At 34.3% G+C, this 17,789-nt stretch overlaps 1 protein-coding gene across 2 annotated transcripts in view; it reads left to right on the forward strand.

Moving 5' to 3' along the window:
- Positions 1-17,789, forward strand: part of LOC149802902 (cadherin-87A-like) — a 189,389-nt gene that overhangs the window by 27,581 nt on the left and 144,019 nt on the right. For both annotated transcript variants that reach the window (XM_089952397.1, XM_089952398.1), the window contains exons 7-11: positions 345-467; positions 6,291-6,440; positions 11,367-11,483; positions 14,247-14,325; positions 17,269-17,378. In XM_089952397.1, coding sequence (XP_089808523.1) covers positions 345-467; positions 6,291-6,440; positions 11,367-11,483; positions 14,247-14,325; positions 17,269-17,378 — 579 coding nt within the window. The remainder of the gene's footprint in view (positions 1-344; positions 468-6,290; positions 6,441-11,366; positions 11,484-14,246; positions 14,326-17,268; positions 17,379-17,789) is intronic.

The raw sequence follows: 17,789 nt of genomic DNA on the forward strand, positions 1-17,789 counted from the left end.
TATAATAATGTTTTTTCCTGATCTGGTTTCACAAATTGTGTGCACTTTTTATTCAGAAAAATATATTTTAAGAATATTGATGTGTACCTAAGGTCTATTGTATGCTGGAAAACAAGTCACTGTTGTCCTGTTTAATTTAAGCTTGCACAGTATGGATGATGATAAAAGTACTAAAGTATTGGAACCTTGTTAGTGCAGTTGCAAGGTGCTTTCCTTCACCATCGTGGTCTTGTGGTTGGTCCCAGTAAAGTGCATGTTGAAGTCATTAAACATGTCAGGAGGAAGCTGCTTTGTTGCACATTTTCAGTTTGATAATAAATGTGTGATTTATATTTTATTTTCAGAATGTTCCAGTTGGCACAACTGTAATTTCCAGTATGTCTGTTAGTGATTTAGATGTTACTATCAACAACCCATCCAACCAAATTGAAGTCACCTGTAATAAGACCATAGCTGCAGAGAAATTTGTAAGTTAGTTGAATATAAACTTTCTTTCTTGAAAGTTTTATTAGGTACCTAAGTTAATGAACGTCTCGTTGCCTCAGTTTTCCTCTCCAGATGGCAAAGCTGTAATGACTGCCCTCTTTCTGTTAGTAGAAGACTACGACATTTACAAGTGTTTAGTTAATGGGACTTTAATGGCTGTGTTGAATTGTAAGGATTGGATTAGGGGCATATTTATAATTGGGGGAGGGGTATCAGTTTCTTGGTCCAGTTTTCATAAAATTTTCTTGGCAGTTTAATGGTGCTGTTAAGTTGTATGTACAAGTCTAAGCAAGAAAACCAAAAGCAGTTTGAAATAAAAGGAAACAGTTTTCTAACAAGTAGCCAAGAATATTCACTAAACAGTTCCTGGTAGAAATTCATTGTGGAATTATATAAAAATAATCCTTTAATTTAACTGAATGACCTCAGTGAAAAACGGGTCACAATTACTTATTTTCTGTCAGTAAGTGCAAGTAGTGTGTTTTCTTTTAAAGTAAATATTAAAAATATAAAAGCAGATGTTGGCATTTTACTTTTTCATGAGTTTTCCTGGGTTCTTTCTCCAACGGCTATGCTGACAGCTATGTACAACCTATCATGTGCTGAAAATGGTGTTAAACCCATAAAAACAACAACTTGTTAATGATATTCTCAACCTTGGATGTTTATTGTTTCACATGTGTGAGAAGCCAGTTTGTATCATGGTTTTCTGTCAAAGACTGATTGTGACATGCATGCATGTGATTGCATTTTGCACACAGAGCATTGTGTACTGTGGAAACTTATTCAATCTTGGCAGGTTCATCGTGAAAGTGCATTTATTCTTGACCTTTTTTAATGCAAAGCATTACGTTAATTTTTTTTATAAAGAAAGCTCACTATAAATATGTGAATTTTTAACAGATTTTGCAGTGGTTACAAACCACCTTTGAATACTGAATGAACAGTTATTGGAAAAAATAAGAAATGTTTCCCAATCAGATTTTAAGAACAAATGAAAACATGATTTTTTGCAGAACCATAAAAATGTATAGCCATAAAAATACAGGAATTCCCAATATATCTATCTGTATAAAAATACTTTTCCATTTTTACAAAAAAATGTTAACCTTTTTCAAATAGATAAATATATGTAAAGAGGAACCAGAAAACTCCATGTTCATAAAAAGTTTGAGTAACAACCAGACCTATTAGGAAGCAAAACCAAGTAATTACTGCAATCTCTTTTTGATGTCATTTTTGTGCATCTTTATTGATTTTCATGTTAAACATTGATATTTTGATATTTGGAAGTTATACTTTGTTTCTTGTTACATGTGCAAGCAGCAGGTAAAGTATTTGGACACTGCATAGACTGGTTTTGACATCTTTTTTTTGTGGTGGTTGTGTGTGTGTGAAAGTTTATCTGGTTTTTTATTTGTGGTGAAAAACTGGAGCGTGGTTCTCATGGAGCAGCATAAAATGTTTAGTGTAATTGTATCAGCCTTTCAGTGGAGTATGTACAATCATGTTATGCTTCTATTTGCCTAACAGTTTTCCTTGTACTATGTCCACAATGATAAATCACATTTTAATTATTTACACATTTTGAGCATATTGGTACTTGAAACTTAGTATCCATGTTTATATCCATATGTTAATAACCTGATTAAATTTTAATGCCATTAAAGTAACTTTTGAACTTATTGAAATCTTTTTTTTTAAGTTTCTTTAAATTTTTTTGTCTGTAATCGTGTCTTCCTGTTTTACAAACAAGTCTAGTTTACCACAGGCTGGAAATATAGAGTTTCAAGATTGACAACAATATCAACCACTGGTTATTGTTGAGCTAAGTGGTTGCTGGTAAAGGCTGAACCTACTGAAAAATGGAGGTGGATTACAATGCATGGCACTTAGAAACTGCACAGATGATGGTTATAATTATTCCCTTGCCTTCCAGGGTCACATTGTCATATTGTCTGTACCATCATCCATTACCATGGTTATCATTATTCCCTTGCCTTCCAGCGGCACATTGTCATATTGTCTGTACCATCATCCATTACCATATATCTTAATCTGCTGGATGCAAATTCACAATTTTTTTTAGTTGTGTTATCCTTGGGGTAACCATCTGCAAGAGGGGTGTCCATCGTTGGTTGCCGTGCCTAGATTCCCTGGGAGAGGGTCAAATGTCAGATGTACAATAATTCATTTGTAATGATATTTTCAAATATTTTTGGACCAATCTTAATGTATGCTATCATAGCCTGAAGATATATCATATGATATATTTTCATTATGTCCCTGGGTCACTGTTGGGGAGGTGTAGGGGGTTGGAATAGAAATTTAGAAGGATCGTTATATGTGAATGCTTGCAGTGCAGTTAACTGTGTATGTAATAGAAAAAAGCAGACAAACATTGAAAAACACAATTAATTAGGACCAAATTTACAGGAACATTGGATCAGAATTTTTGTTTAAAAGTCTGCCATGTGGGTGATCCTGAGACCACTTATGTGTCCATAATTATCATTTTTGTCCAGTAGCTGTATGCCAACAATTCTAAGATTGGAACTAATAAAAACCTGAAATTTTTTTACTATACTGCTGATGTTTAGTGAAGCTGATATGATTGCGCTGCAATTAACTAAAATGTGTATAACATGTTTGCTTTATTTGCTTATACATGTCAGTTACTGTTGTCGATAAGTTCTTTTGTAAATAAGAACAAATGAAAGTATAATTTTCAGAGTTTGTTAAGTTGTAACATATGATTTACCTACCTCATATTTACCTATTTTCCGAGTTAAATTGACTCTAATGTATAATGGCTTCCTTATTGGTCAATGTGGAGCACGTATACGCTTGTACAATATATTAAAAAAAAGACATTTCCTTGAATGCTCAAAAATAAAGCTGATCTCCAGGATAGAAAGAATACATAAATTCTGAAAATTTGCATATTGGTTTAACAGAAATCTGTCATGAAAGTTTTATTTTCAGTATGGCACACATGTCATATATATAATGTATGTATAGTGTATACACTGTATCAATGATATACCATGAGATGTATAAACTTCTCATTGATAGGAAACCAGGCTTGCCGAGTTTCCTTTTAATGAAATGTTTATACGAGTGGTATATCATCGAGACAGCATACATAACCGTGCATATCTTTTATTTATAGCACATGCAAATACATATATTTGCCCTTTGAATGGAGTTAAGTTTTACTACAGGCATCTGTGTATTGATCGAGTGAATGGACTCCTCACATCCCCGAGTATGTCCGCTACAAAATGTAGTTCTATGTCTTTTTTGGCTATTCACAATCACCTTTGCATATTGATAAGTTGATTGTTTTCTTTTTTAGCTTCTATTTTTCTTCACATTGATTATATCAATATAATACACACTTTTGATTTAAATATGAAAGATGGTTTTAATGATAAAAATAGAGCACCACAAACACATGATTAGCTATATCATTCACATGAAAGCTGAGCCATTCACATACCAGTGTATGAATATTAATGTGGAATAGAAACTAAGTGAAATGATGAACCAGCAAGAGTTAATTAAAATATTTTAATGTATTTACAGTTGATCTAAGTCATTGTTACCGACCATAAACTCTCTGTCTCTCTGGCTGGTTTGACTTTAAAACTATCTCTCTCTGGTTGGTTTGACTTTAAAATTCTCCCCTCCCTCCCTCTCTCTCTGTCTCTCTTTCTCTCTCTATCTCATCCTTTCGTCGGTTTGACTTTTACCATCATTCATAAGTCCAGAGACATCGTGGGATGACAGAAACAAAAATCCTCTATGTTCATCAGTTCATAGATTTTAGCCTGTATCTTGCTAGAAAGAGAGAGAGAGGCAGGCCTTTGTATATTTTCACATTTAATTAATAATAATCGATTTTTAGAACATTATAGTATGGTTAAGAAACAACAGCAACAAAACACTAAATGCATCACAGTATGTGTACCACATAACCAAGAAATTTACCATATAATGTCGACCTGGTTTGCAACTTTGTGTCATTGATAAACACTGTAGATAGATCTCAAAGAAAGTGCACACACATCATTATGATGAACCATATTCTTGTAGGTTACTTGGTGTAATTTCTATTTCAATCTTTTAATTCAGCCCAAATTCCTTTTCTGTCTCACTCCACATATCTGCGTGGTTTGTCCGTTATGCATGAGAGGGAAGGGGGAACAGAAAGCAGACCGGATTGTGATGAAAATGTTAACCATATTAAAATTATTTAGAAAACAGGGATTATTAATACTTTTTATTGTTATTTTCATATGTCACTAATGATTAATGTGTGGAAATTGATCATTGATCTAGAATCAATTGCAGATATTCACTAGAATGTTTATATAAGCATATTATTGTGCCATGGGCGGATCACAGTTGGGTATACCAATAGTATTGGTATATCAAATTGCTTTATACCAACACTTTAAATGCCATGTTATTTTTAATGTGTGTGGTGTGTGTGTATATATATATATATATATATATATATATATATTTGTGTGTGTGGTTTATTGCTATCTATTTACCCTCATTTACACAGATCAGCATACCAAAAAAAATTGTACATGCATTAAGTCTATGATAATGCTAAATTAAAACATATGAATACATTGGTAAGATCTATATCTTGAAAAACTATGTGAATAGATGTATGAGAATACTGTTTAATTATACTCACATATAATTAGTAACTTAAATGATATTCCCTCTCAAGAACAATACAAAGTTTCATCAGCTAACTTGAAAACTTGAAAAATCTATGAATAAAAAAGCAATGATATGGTGGCAGTGAACACAAGTCTTAAGAAGTTAAATATGCAGAAACATATGCATCAGGAATAACCACCATGCCCAATTAAAAAATTTCATATGATAATGTTCCCTTGTTTCTTATCATAGTCATGTTAAATTTAATGGATCCTTGTGTCATTAATCGATCTCGATTAATAAGTCTAACAATAAGTTGAACACGTTTGGTTTAAATTTAATTAGGGGACCTGTAGTGGCTCAGTAGTTAACATGCCAGACTTGTGACCTCAATGGTGTGGGTTTGAATCCTATCCTGTCCAAACCAGGCTGGGTGGTTGCCATGGCATGTTCTTGGACTGGGCACCTTACTTCAGTTGCTTCAGTGTGATACAACCTGTCATGTGTTGATATGCTGTTAAAAACCATTAAACCTGTCAGTCTAATTTAATTGATCAAACTATTTTTCTTGTTTAAATTGGATACCATGTTTAATTGAACACATTCATTTTGTTTTGTTTAGCAAAAGTCTGTTGACATTAGTTTAATTGACCGAACTCATTTGTATGGAATAATGGTCTTGTGTTAGAGAATTTGAGGACATTAATGACGAATGTGCTATTGCAAATTATATTTTACCCATGAAACATTAGTGGAACTGTAAAAATATATATTGGTGACAGTCACACCACCATCAAAATTCTCAAATCCTCAAACAAAAAAACATTCTTCTTATTCAAACAGGCTTTTTAAACTTTTGTTGAAATATAGCAGAAAATGTTATTAATTTTGGCACAATGCTGCAGGGAGAGTCATAAAATCATCACAATGGCATACAAATTTCATACATTGTATATATCTTGGATTTTACTGCTTTCAGTTTTGATGTTCTATAAATCAGCATGTTACATTCACAGGTGTTTTAGAATATTGTATTACAGTAACAGTCAGACCTCAGATTTACAATACTAGACCGTATATAAGCCTCAACCTAATTTTTAAATGACTTTTCTTTTTTCCAGCTGCAAAATGTATGTGATATTTTCTCTGTTACTCGAGTTAGAAGCAGTAACACTGACTGGTTAGGCCGAATCGTTTTGTCCCAACCCTTGGACTATGAAGCTGTACAAGCTGGGTCCAGAAATAGTTACCAAATTCCTCTCACAGCAACGGTAAGCTTTGTTTTGAATTTGCTTATGCAGTTCCCAAGTTTTTAAATCTCATGATTTTAGCATCAATAAATGTATGCAGATGTAGACACATTTAAAACTATAAAGTTTTGACTGCCAATTAGCAGTATGCATATACTAAATTTGCTTTATTGGGAGTAATAAATTTTCCAATTAGCTTGCTGAATTTTGGGGAAAAAAGATTTACTTGAAAACGAGATTATTTACTGCAGTTATAGTGTCCTTCACATTTCCAAATCATATGGTAGCCCAGCATGCTGCAGGGTGAAGAAATTGATAGCCCAGCTTATTCATTTACCCATAGAAAATAATTTAATATGACGCATTTACTTCGGACATCATTTTCCTTTGTTACAAGTCATTATTAATTTTCTTCTTAAATTTGTCAAATACTTTTATAGTTCAGTTTTGTGCAAACATAGAACAAGTCATAATATCAAGTACATATAGTTGCCCACTTGGCTACCTGAAACCAACATGTTGTTGCCCAGACCTTGTTTTCCAGTAGCCTTTGGAATCTAAGTGCAAAATTTGACAGACTCTGATTTTGTTATTTTACTTGGAGCATTCGAGCATCAGGGTCTTTAAGAATTGTTCACTGGTTGCTGATCTGTCATCCAATATTCCACTGTTACCTGAAACACAAAACCTTTAAATGACGTCTCAAAATTCTGCTGGACAGAATTGAACTAAAGTTGACAGAAATCATCCTGGCTTGAAGGTCTTTAAAATGTGTTAAAATGATGCTAGTCAGCCATCAGATATGGCTACCATCACTATAAATAGAAAACCTTTAAACAAAAAAAAATAAACCATTCAGCAGAATTTAACCCAGTTTGGTAAAAAGTATCCTGGTATAGACGACTGGTGTCTTAAATATGATGCTGTTACTAAAAATTTTAAAAAATGTTTTAAGCAACTTTTTGAGCTTTAAGCAGTGTGTTTGACTAAATTTGACAGAAAGCAGTGGTTTCAGAGTTATATAAATGACTACAATTTACCACCAAATAGTGCCACTGCTACTAAAAATAGAAAATCCTTTAAGTAACTTCTACTCAAAGTCCGTTCAAAAGAATTTGACATCATTCTGGTATGATGTCTGTCTGCTATCAAATATAAATGTTGTTACTAAAATTAGAACAATCGCTAATAATATTTTCTAAAATTCCACTTGTTAGAATTTGACCAAACTTGACAGTGTTGTAGTTTGAAGGTATTTCAAATTTATAGAACTGATGCCATTTCTTTATTAAATATGGCTGTGATTTAAAATTATGCAGATAAATATTTGCGCAACTCTATATGTATATATAAAAGATACTAAAAATAAATACCTATTTGAAGGTAGTAATTTCCTGGATACTTTTATAATAATCTCCCCTTTCCACTTCTGGCTTGCTAGCCATCTACCAGATGTTCTCTGTATTATGCTTCTTCTGTAATACTGTACACAGCATATCATTCACATCTCCTGTAATCTGTTTAATCAACTTTTCTCAAGCATCCATCTGTTAAGTTGGTGATATTTGCAGTGACATTGTATGGTAGCGGTATTAGTTTTTGGTGTTATAAATTTCTCATATTTCTGATGCATTGTGGACTACGTCTTTGACCTGTAAGTCACACAAGCTTACAAAATGTTCATATGTAGTTGGAGTTGCAGACCAGCTGTATATATTTTATATAGTTTTCTCTGATTCAACCTTGTTTGAGACTTTTAATTGTTATTTGGTCAATTGTAACTTTACTGGTCATAGACCAAAAGGGTTTATATGATGGCATATTTTGTCCATCATCTGGCATCTGTTGTCCATTAGTAAAATGTTATAATTATTCTATGTAAATTACGGGAAGGGTTGTATGAAATTTTATAAACACTATCATCCAAAGGTCTTGTTTTTGTCCTGAATGAAAATGGTACCCCTCAAACGTACAGTATGGCCACCTTGGCAGCCAACTTGAAAATCTTATTTTCTTATCACAACTACTCCTAAATGGCTGGTCCAATCAATATATGGTTTGCCATATAGGATTTCTTAATAATGTCCAGTCAGTCCAAAATGATATATGATGATAATCTGACATTGAATGTGACTGACATGGGGGACATCTTGAAAATCTTGTTATGCTTCTCCTGAAATATGCTGTTCATTATATAACCTCTGATGATGTTTAGCTGGTCCTAAATGAAAATGGTGCTAATCTGACATTAAAAATGGCCACCATGGAAGCCATCTTGAAAATCTTGTTATTGATACATCCCATTGGATGGTCATATCAACATGGGGATTTCACCCAAACACTTATTATTATGTTAGGTGGTCTAAAATTAAAAAGGCACACATCAGGTATCCAATATGGCTGCAATTCAACCATCTTGAAAATCTTGTCACTACACAATGGGGTTTTCATGAATGGACTTAATATCTAGTTGGTTTTAAATGGAAAGGGTACTGATCTGACATCCAATATGGCTGTTTGGTAAACGTCTTGAAAATCTTGTTAGAGCTACTTCTGAATGGATATTCATAGTGACATGGTGTTTCTGCCAAGACTTTTTATGATGTTGAGTTAAAAGTCCTGAATAAAAATTGTGCTGATCTGATTTTGAAACTCTTTTTATCCCTTGTCCTTTTTAAGGGATGGCCATATTTACATGTGGTATTAACTAAAACATTTATTATATGTTGCTGGTCATACATGAAAATGATGCCCATGTGACATCCCAAAATTTGACAAATTTTGTAAAATCTACTGCTCCAGCACTTGTGATCTTACCAACAGTTTTTTTGGTGTTTTTTAAAAAAATTACTTTTTTTGTGTAACATATAGCTTTTTCTATGTTATTGGTACAGGTACATCCATCAAAATGGCTGCCTTCATTTCCATCCAGATAATCTGACATTGATTTTAAGGTCAGTGGTCTGGGCTTGTAGCTGTACTGGCTTTTTATACATGATAACATGCAAATTTGACTAGATTTTTATCATTTCACACAGATTGCGGATATATCTGAAAATACCTTGAGTGATACCAGTTAGATCACTTTGTATTTTCTCAAAGATATTAATTATAGACTTAAGCAAACTTTGTATGTGATTACATTTTGACATGTCTAAGACAAAATCCAGTGATTTTCTCTCCATGATATCAGGATTAAGATCAAACATATCATTTTTACTTTATTGTGGCTGTATTTTGCCAAGCTCCATGCTCCCTTAAGCTGAACAGTATAGTGCTTCTTGGTAGTTTGCTTTTATTATCTTTATAATTATTGGTTGTAATAACAGCCAGTAAGTATCATAGGGTCAAAATCTGACATGTAAGCATCACCCAGCATTAAGGATAATCAGATTACATACCTCTTTGTATGGATTAAATGTAGGTGCTTGATCAGCAGATTTTAAGAAATGTCATTGTGTTCAATTCAGAAATAAGCAAATATTCATGAGATTTCTGTCAGTAAATCTCCATTATGTGGACATTCATGAGGTAAATTTGAGTTACTTACTAATATGCTGGCTGCATTAGAGGGGTGGTCATTCTAGAGGGATACTATGAACACAGAGTCATTGGTACCAAGAGATTCTAGCTATATAAAGTGTGTGGTCACTGTTTAGGGGGGATGTTAATGTTGGGGACCACTATACACAAAAGACCCGTCTGTGGAAAAAACCCACATAAAGGCCTTCATGTTTTTTTATAAGGAAAAATATACAGATGTATGTGCGTAAATTCCAAAGTCTAAGGCATCAAATTTGCTCATTGGTTATTTGATCTGTTTGTAATTGAGTGATAAGCATGGTTATTTATGTTTACTTTTACCTAATTCTGCCGTATGGTTATTTATGTTTACTTTGACATAATTCTGCGTCATCTTTCTCTCTATCTTTCCTGTCTTCAATCAGCCATCATTATTATACTATTCCAACAGTTTAATACTAAATATTACAATATCTGTACTTGCATAATGATGTATTTCAGTGTCAGTAAACATCTGTGACTTCCACTGATTCAAAAAATATGTATTAAAATTTATTTTCTAAATTATGGGTTGTTCAGATTCAGAGGATGTCCAGTGAAACAATTAGACCATTTCCACAGTGCACGAAAAATATTTTTTGTGTGCAAAACTACAATATGGATACTTATGACAGTACATACAATGTTCTTACCTTTTGTCAATTTGGATCAAATATGGACCCATGTTCCTTAACACAAATTTATTTTCAGTTATGGTATTGCCCAATTTTGGCAAGTTCCTCCTGAATTTTCATTCATAAATGTCCATTTTATTGAGAATTTTCCCAAACACAAGTGAATGTGGCCCTTCTTTCATACATCTTTACTCAACTCCAAAATCTTATAATAAAAAATTATTTTGACCAGTCAAAAGGCTGCATTTGTAAATTTGGAGTAAGATTTCAAAATCTGGAATAACATCTGTTATTCACTTTTGTCCTGGAGAGGCAGGTCACTTTTTTGAAAGATATCTGATAACCTCCCAGGTATCATAAGAACTGCACCTCAAGTGCGGATACAGTACATGATCTGGGGTAAAAAAGTAATAAAAGGACCCTAACATTTTTATTGGCCTTATTGTCATCATTGTCAGTAAAGGTAATGACATTGACCATGAGAATGATGATAAGGATGATAAAAATGAGAGCAGTCCTCATCATCTTCTTATGTTTGTGTGCACACAATGTTGTTATGATGGATATTTGCATTTATTCACAGGAAATTATTTCTGGTTCATTCATAATTTTGGCTCTTCGTAATATAGGATATTATTCACTGGACTGATCAGACTGTCAAAGTTTTTGTGGTTGTTGTGATGGATATTTGCATTTATTCAGTGGAAATTATTTCAGGTTCATTCATGGTTTTGGCTCTTTTTTGCTATAGGATGGTATTCACTGGACTGACCAGAGTGTCGAAGTGTTTGTGAATGATGTCCAAGATAGTCCACCTATTTTCATTAGAGCCGGTCCCACATTTGTTGTCAATGAAAGTTACCCAGCAGTAAGTATCTATTGTCTTTATTCCGATAAATTGTTTTACTCTCTCATCAATTAAATCATTTTGGATATAACCAAAGTATGCTGTTGATAAGAGTCATGATTGATCTGAGTCATATGATGTCTTTTAAGACAAGTTTATTTTTTGTTTTATGTCACAAAACAACTGAGCTTTTCTGTGCAGGTAGAGCCAGAAATATTTAACAGGTGGGTAGGCAAAAGGAGCATCCTGGGATTTTATCATTTAAGTGAAAGAAAAATGAAACAAATTCACATTTTTTTGTGTACAATGTGACCCTGCTATAGCACACTCCGTTATAACACAAATTTGAATATAATTGTGGCGTGGCTCCCCAAATGTTTTCATATGCATGTATTTTTCTCACATGTGAAAAAATATTCTCTTCCTAAAAGTACGAAAAAACGTAAAATGTTTACTATCATTTTGGGAAAGAGATTGTGTATGTATTCTTAGATAAGACAATCATATTATGGCTCCTGAAATGTTTTATACATGTATTTTTCTCATACAAATGTTGTATACATGTATTTTTCTGATACAAGAAAAAATAAAATATTTTTTCTTCTTAAAATTATGAAAATTAAAATCTGACAAGTTTATTCAGGGACTGCACTGGGCTTTGCCAATGTCGCAAATTGCAATTTTGTTTCCTTAATGGTAACAAATATACCATCTGGTAAATTTTTTTGCAACAACTTTGTTGGCTGTTTAAACCTGAATATAAAATGCACTGGAATCTATCTATTGTTACTAAACAAATCATTTTGACAAACCATCTTAGCAGTGAATTGTTACATCATGATCCACTTATGCTGACATCTGGCCTGCGTACTTTATGCTGACGCTCAAAGAGTCGTGCTACTGGACTAGCTATATTTGACCAACCTTTAAAAGAACGACTACAATCAACCAAAAAACTGCAAATTATTTAAAATAAATGTACCCAGAAGAAGTAGAGTAGCTGAAACTTCAAAGAAAACTGATTACCTCTGAAGCACCAATCTTTCTGTAATTATACTGAGCAAATTAAAAATAAAATTCTCAATCAATGTTCTATAATTATTTGATGTTGCTGCTATAGTAACAAACAGGCATTTGTTTGGTTCTCCAAAGTTGTTTAGCGATGACTTCAATAACACATGCATCCTTCATCAAAGTAAGCCAACTACAGTCTACAATAAAAATAAAGCACCTTTCATTAAAGGAATTCAGCACCAAGCTTAAATAAATGCAGTGGAATCTGTTGGATTGTTGCATTTTCCAAAGTGACTGGAAGACATTTATTGTGCCATAAAAATTTCCTTATTGCAGGAAAAATGTTTATGCTTATTGCTGCTACCAAGATGATAGCTGTCTCCAGCTGACCAAGGTCTAGGCCAGTTTAAGTACATGTAGCATGTACACTATAGCCACATGCTACTGGCAACAACATCGTAGTGTATTGTTTAGTGACACTTGTTTGTTGACAATGGGATATAGATGAAATGAGGACTACCATTTTATATATATGTTACTCATGTTTTTTAACAGACTGTAATTGATACATGAATTTTATAATGTGATCTATACTCTAATTTATAGATTTTTTAATATACATGTGCAGTACTGGATGCATAATGGACTGTATGACACAAATGATAAGTTGCCCATATACAACTGTATTTCAGACTGGTTTTCTCTTCATTTAATCAAAAGCACATATCTTTTTGCCCACTTTTATTTAACCCAAACCCCAGCTATCTTTATTTGGTATATATATCATTTTCTCAGCTAACTGACTTAGTTGGTTATAACACTTTTTTTCTATAATATGGTCAGGTTCTATGGACTCCAACCACCGTGTTATAGTGGGGATACACTGTATTATGCATGAATGAAGGTACAAAATAATAGAGAATAGAATAACTTTAGGGATGCATGTTAGAGTAAAGAGACAGGCAAAGGAGAGACCCCTAACAGTACACAGAGGAAGGGCACAGAGGGCAGAGGGGGAGGACATTTGGGGGAGCATTCATCATTTTATAACTTGTTTGAGTACTGTATGTGGTCTAGTAGGTGACCCATGTTACACATTTTATGTTTTTATTTGTCTTGTAAATTAATGCTAAGATCATGTCAGTTGCATGCTTCCCAATGATATATTGGTAAGAGTGCTTTAGGATGATGTCTGCTTGATTTAATGCTGATATTGCTTTTTATTTTTAATATTTGTACTTGTTTTATAATTAAAGTAAATAAATAGAATATGTCGAATCAATGTAAATATAACATGCTTTTAGAAATAGGTTACAAGTATAAACTGTTACAAGACTGTTGGAATTTAGTAGATGATAAAATTAATTTTTCTTTTGGCCATTCAGTTTACTTAGCAAAAGGGTATTCAGAGAACATGCATATGTTCAGCACTAGAGTTATTGGCATTCTATTAATGAAACATACTCTTTGAGTATGTAACACTTGGCTCAAAATGTTCTTTGCATTGACATAGGCAAGAGATGGTCATGGTGACTTTTGTTTTAGGTACAACCCTCTGCCAGATCTGTGGTAGTGACATCAGGTATTAAATACATCTGAACATCCAGTCTTATCTAGTTCCATTCATTTAAACTAATTTCTGGCCTCAGTTTTAACTTTTTCCGTTCATATTGAACCAATCATTTTGCCTGGGGCAGAATTTATAGTTAACCAAGACTTCTTCAATTGTAGGAGTAGCAGTTACATTTTTATTATGTTTTTGTCTTTCAGATGCAAAGAATAGATTATGTGAGAGCAGCCGATCAGGACTTGGGAAGTCCGAGAGAAATCTATTATGAAATAATTAGCAGTACGTTGCTGACAATTTTTCTTTCTGATTATATACTGTAAATTTGCAGATTGTATGGGGTACAAATATATGTTGATTTTGTGGTTGCTGCAGACCTCAGATTTAACTACCCCTCAAACAGTTCTCATTCTGTGGAAGCAGTAGGGTCCCTTCCTCTATCTGAGAATGTAAATACTAAGAGAAATGTCATATTTTGCAATGCCATAAGGATTGGTTTGCACAAAAATAGATCTGTTTACAGTAATCAGTGGAATAGGATAAAGTGTGTTACAGTGTCCGAAGTATATCAGCAGATCATGCTTAAACAAGAGTAATTTTGACCTCCTGTATGATTTGGCACATAAGTCATTCTAACTACATTGGTGGTACATGTAAAATTGTGCTTGTCAATTTTGGTACAACAATTATCAACTGTTTGTGTTTAGCCACTTTGGTGGCCTACGTACTCATCATTAAGAGGTTAGCATTAGGACTGTTCAGCCTGTTGTCAGGATAATGTGGCTTGGTTGGACATAATGCTATATGTCTGCGGCATCATGCCCTGGTGCTAGACATCACTATAAACTGCCACAATGCAGCCATTTTAGTAATATGACTGAAAGATTGTCTAAAGCAACATTAAAAATCAAAATCACACAAAAATAGACACGCTGTTTGTATTTAATGTGAAAGACCATTATAATTGATATTTTCACGTCTTTGCCATATCATGGAGGGGGCATGTAGTGTTACCCATGGGCTTCCATCACATCCATGTAGTATTACCCATGGGCATCCATTACATCTATGTAGTGTTACCCATGGACATCCATCACATCTGTAAAGTGTTACCCATGGGCCTCCATCACATCTTTAAAGTGTTACCCATGGGCATCCATTACATCTATATAGTGTTACCCATGAGTATCCATCACATCCATGTGTTACCCATGGACATCCATCACATCTATAAAGTGTTACCCATGGGCATCCATTACATCTATATAGTGTTACCCACATGCATCCATTACATCTATATAGTGGTACCCATGGACATCCATTACATCTATATAGTGTTACCCATGGGCATCCATCACATCTATATGGTGTTACCTATGGGCATCCATCACATCTATAAAGTATTACCCATGGGCATCCATTACATCTATATAGTGTTACCCATGGGCATCCATTACATCTATATAGTGTTACCCATATGCATCCATTACATCTATATAGTGGTACGCATGGGCATACATTACATCCATATAGTGTTACCCATGAGCATCCATCACATCTATATAGTATTACCCATGGGCATCCATTACATCTATTTAGTGTTACCCATGGGCATCCATTACATCTATTTAGTGGTACCCATGGGCATCCATCAAATACATCATGTCCGTGTAGTGTTATCTATGGGCATCATTGCACCTATATAGTGTTCCCCATGGCCATCTATCACATTGATGTAGTGTTTCCCTTGGGCATCCATCACATCCATGTAGTGTTTCCCTTGGGCATCCATCACATCCATGTAGTGTTTCCCTTGGGCATCCATCACATCCATGTAGTGTTTCCCTTGGGCATCCATCACATCCATGTAGTGTTCCCCATGGCCGTCTATCACATCCATGTAGTGTTAACCATGGTCATCCATCACATCCATGTAGTGTTTCCCTTTGGGCATCCATCACATCCATGTAGTGTTTCCCTTGGGCATCCATCACATCCATGTAGTGTTTTCCATGGGCATCCATCACATCCATGTAGTCTTTCCCTTGGGCATCCATCACATCCATGTAATGTTTCCCTTGGGCATCCATCACCATGTAGTGTTTCCCATGGGCATCCATCACATCCATGTAGTGTTTCCCTTGGGCATCCATCACATCCATGTAGTGTTTCCCTTGGGCATCCATCACATCCATGTAGTGTTTCCCTTGGGCATCCATCACATCCATGTAGTGTTTCCCTTGGGCATCCATCACATCCATGTAGTGTTTCCCATGGTCATCCATCACATCCATGTAGTGTTTCCCATGGGCATCCATCACATCCATGTAGTGTTTCCCATGGGCATCCATCACATCCATGTAGTGTTTCCCTTGGGCATCCATCACATCCATGTAGTTTCCCTTGGGCATCCATCACATCCATGTAGTGTTTCCCTTGGGCATCCATGACATCCATGTAGTGTTTCCCTTGGGCATCCATGACATCCATGTAGTGTTTCCCATGTTCTTCCATTACATCTATATAGTGTTACCCATGGGCATCCATTACATCTATATAGTGTTACCTATGGGCATCCATTACATCTATATAGTGTTACCCATGGGCATCCATTACATCTATATAGTGTTACCCATGAGTATCCATCACATCCATGTGTTACCCATGGACATCCATCACATCTATAAAGTGTTACCCATGGGCATCCATTACATCTATATAGTGTTACCCACATGCATCCATTACATCTATATAGTGTTACCCATGGGCATCCATCACATCTATATGGTATTACCTATGGGCATCCATCACATCTATAAAGTATTACCCATGGGCATCCATTACATCTATATAGTGTTACCCATGGGCATCCATTACATCTATATAGTGTTACCCATATGCATCCATTACATCTATATAGTTTTCTTCTTTAGATGGATAAGAAGAAACCACAAAACTATATATGTGTGTTGGCACAAGTTTCCTTCTTGAGATGGTAGATAGATACAAAGAAATCGCAAAACTACAAAATTAATGTTCTGATTTATTCAATGTGGTTTCAATCAAGTTTAGAGTATACCAGATCTGGTTAACAATAACTTTAATCCCTAACAAAGTACCAGTTTTGAAAGCATCTCAAAAATATGTTGCCTAAAAATGTAATGATTTCACATTAGCATTTTAGCTGTTCAAATAAGAGAAATTAATTTGTTGCCCTTTTTTTAGATCCTGGAAGTGTGTTTGCAATAGATTCAAGGAGTGGATATATTTGGCCCACGATAGAATTGGATCTTGACAACCCTATCATACAACCCACAATGGATATTGTACTAAAGGTTTGTTTCATATCATGTGTTTTGTTTCGTGTTTTTAGTCTTGTGGCTGCTTAGACATAGTTATATAACTTTCTGATAGAAGTGAAAGGGTGGCATCATTGTCATTATCAGCTAAGGTTTTAAAAGTCTTGTATTATTTGAGCTACATGCTGCAACTTGGTAACGATATTATTTTACACCTAAAGTTTAACTAGGATGGTTTATAGTAATAATGATAAAGAGGACTTTGTATAGCACCTAATCTTCAGAAGCTCTAAGTGCTTTACATCATTAGACAACACCTATAACATAAAAGAAAACATAATGATATGATTACAAATAACAAACACCATGAAATTAGAAGACATTAAAACATGCTGAAAATATTTAAGGCAGGAAACGTTATTAGGTCTTTAAGTTTGTTCTTGCAGT

The sequence above is a fragment of the Sinohyriopsis cumingii genome, chromosome 3, assembly GCF_028554795.1.
Source record: "Sinohyriopsis cumingii isolate HCF-2022 chromosome 3, ASM2855479v2, whole genome shotgun sequence".
Lineage (NCBI taxonomy): Eukaryota > Metazoa > Mollusca > Bivalvia > Unionida > Unionidae > Sinohyriopsis > Sinohyriopsis cumingii.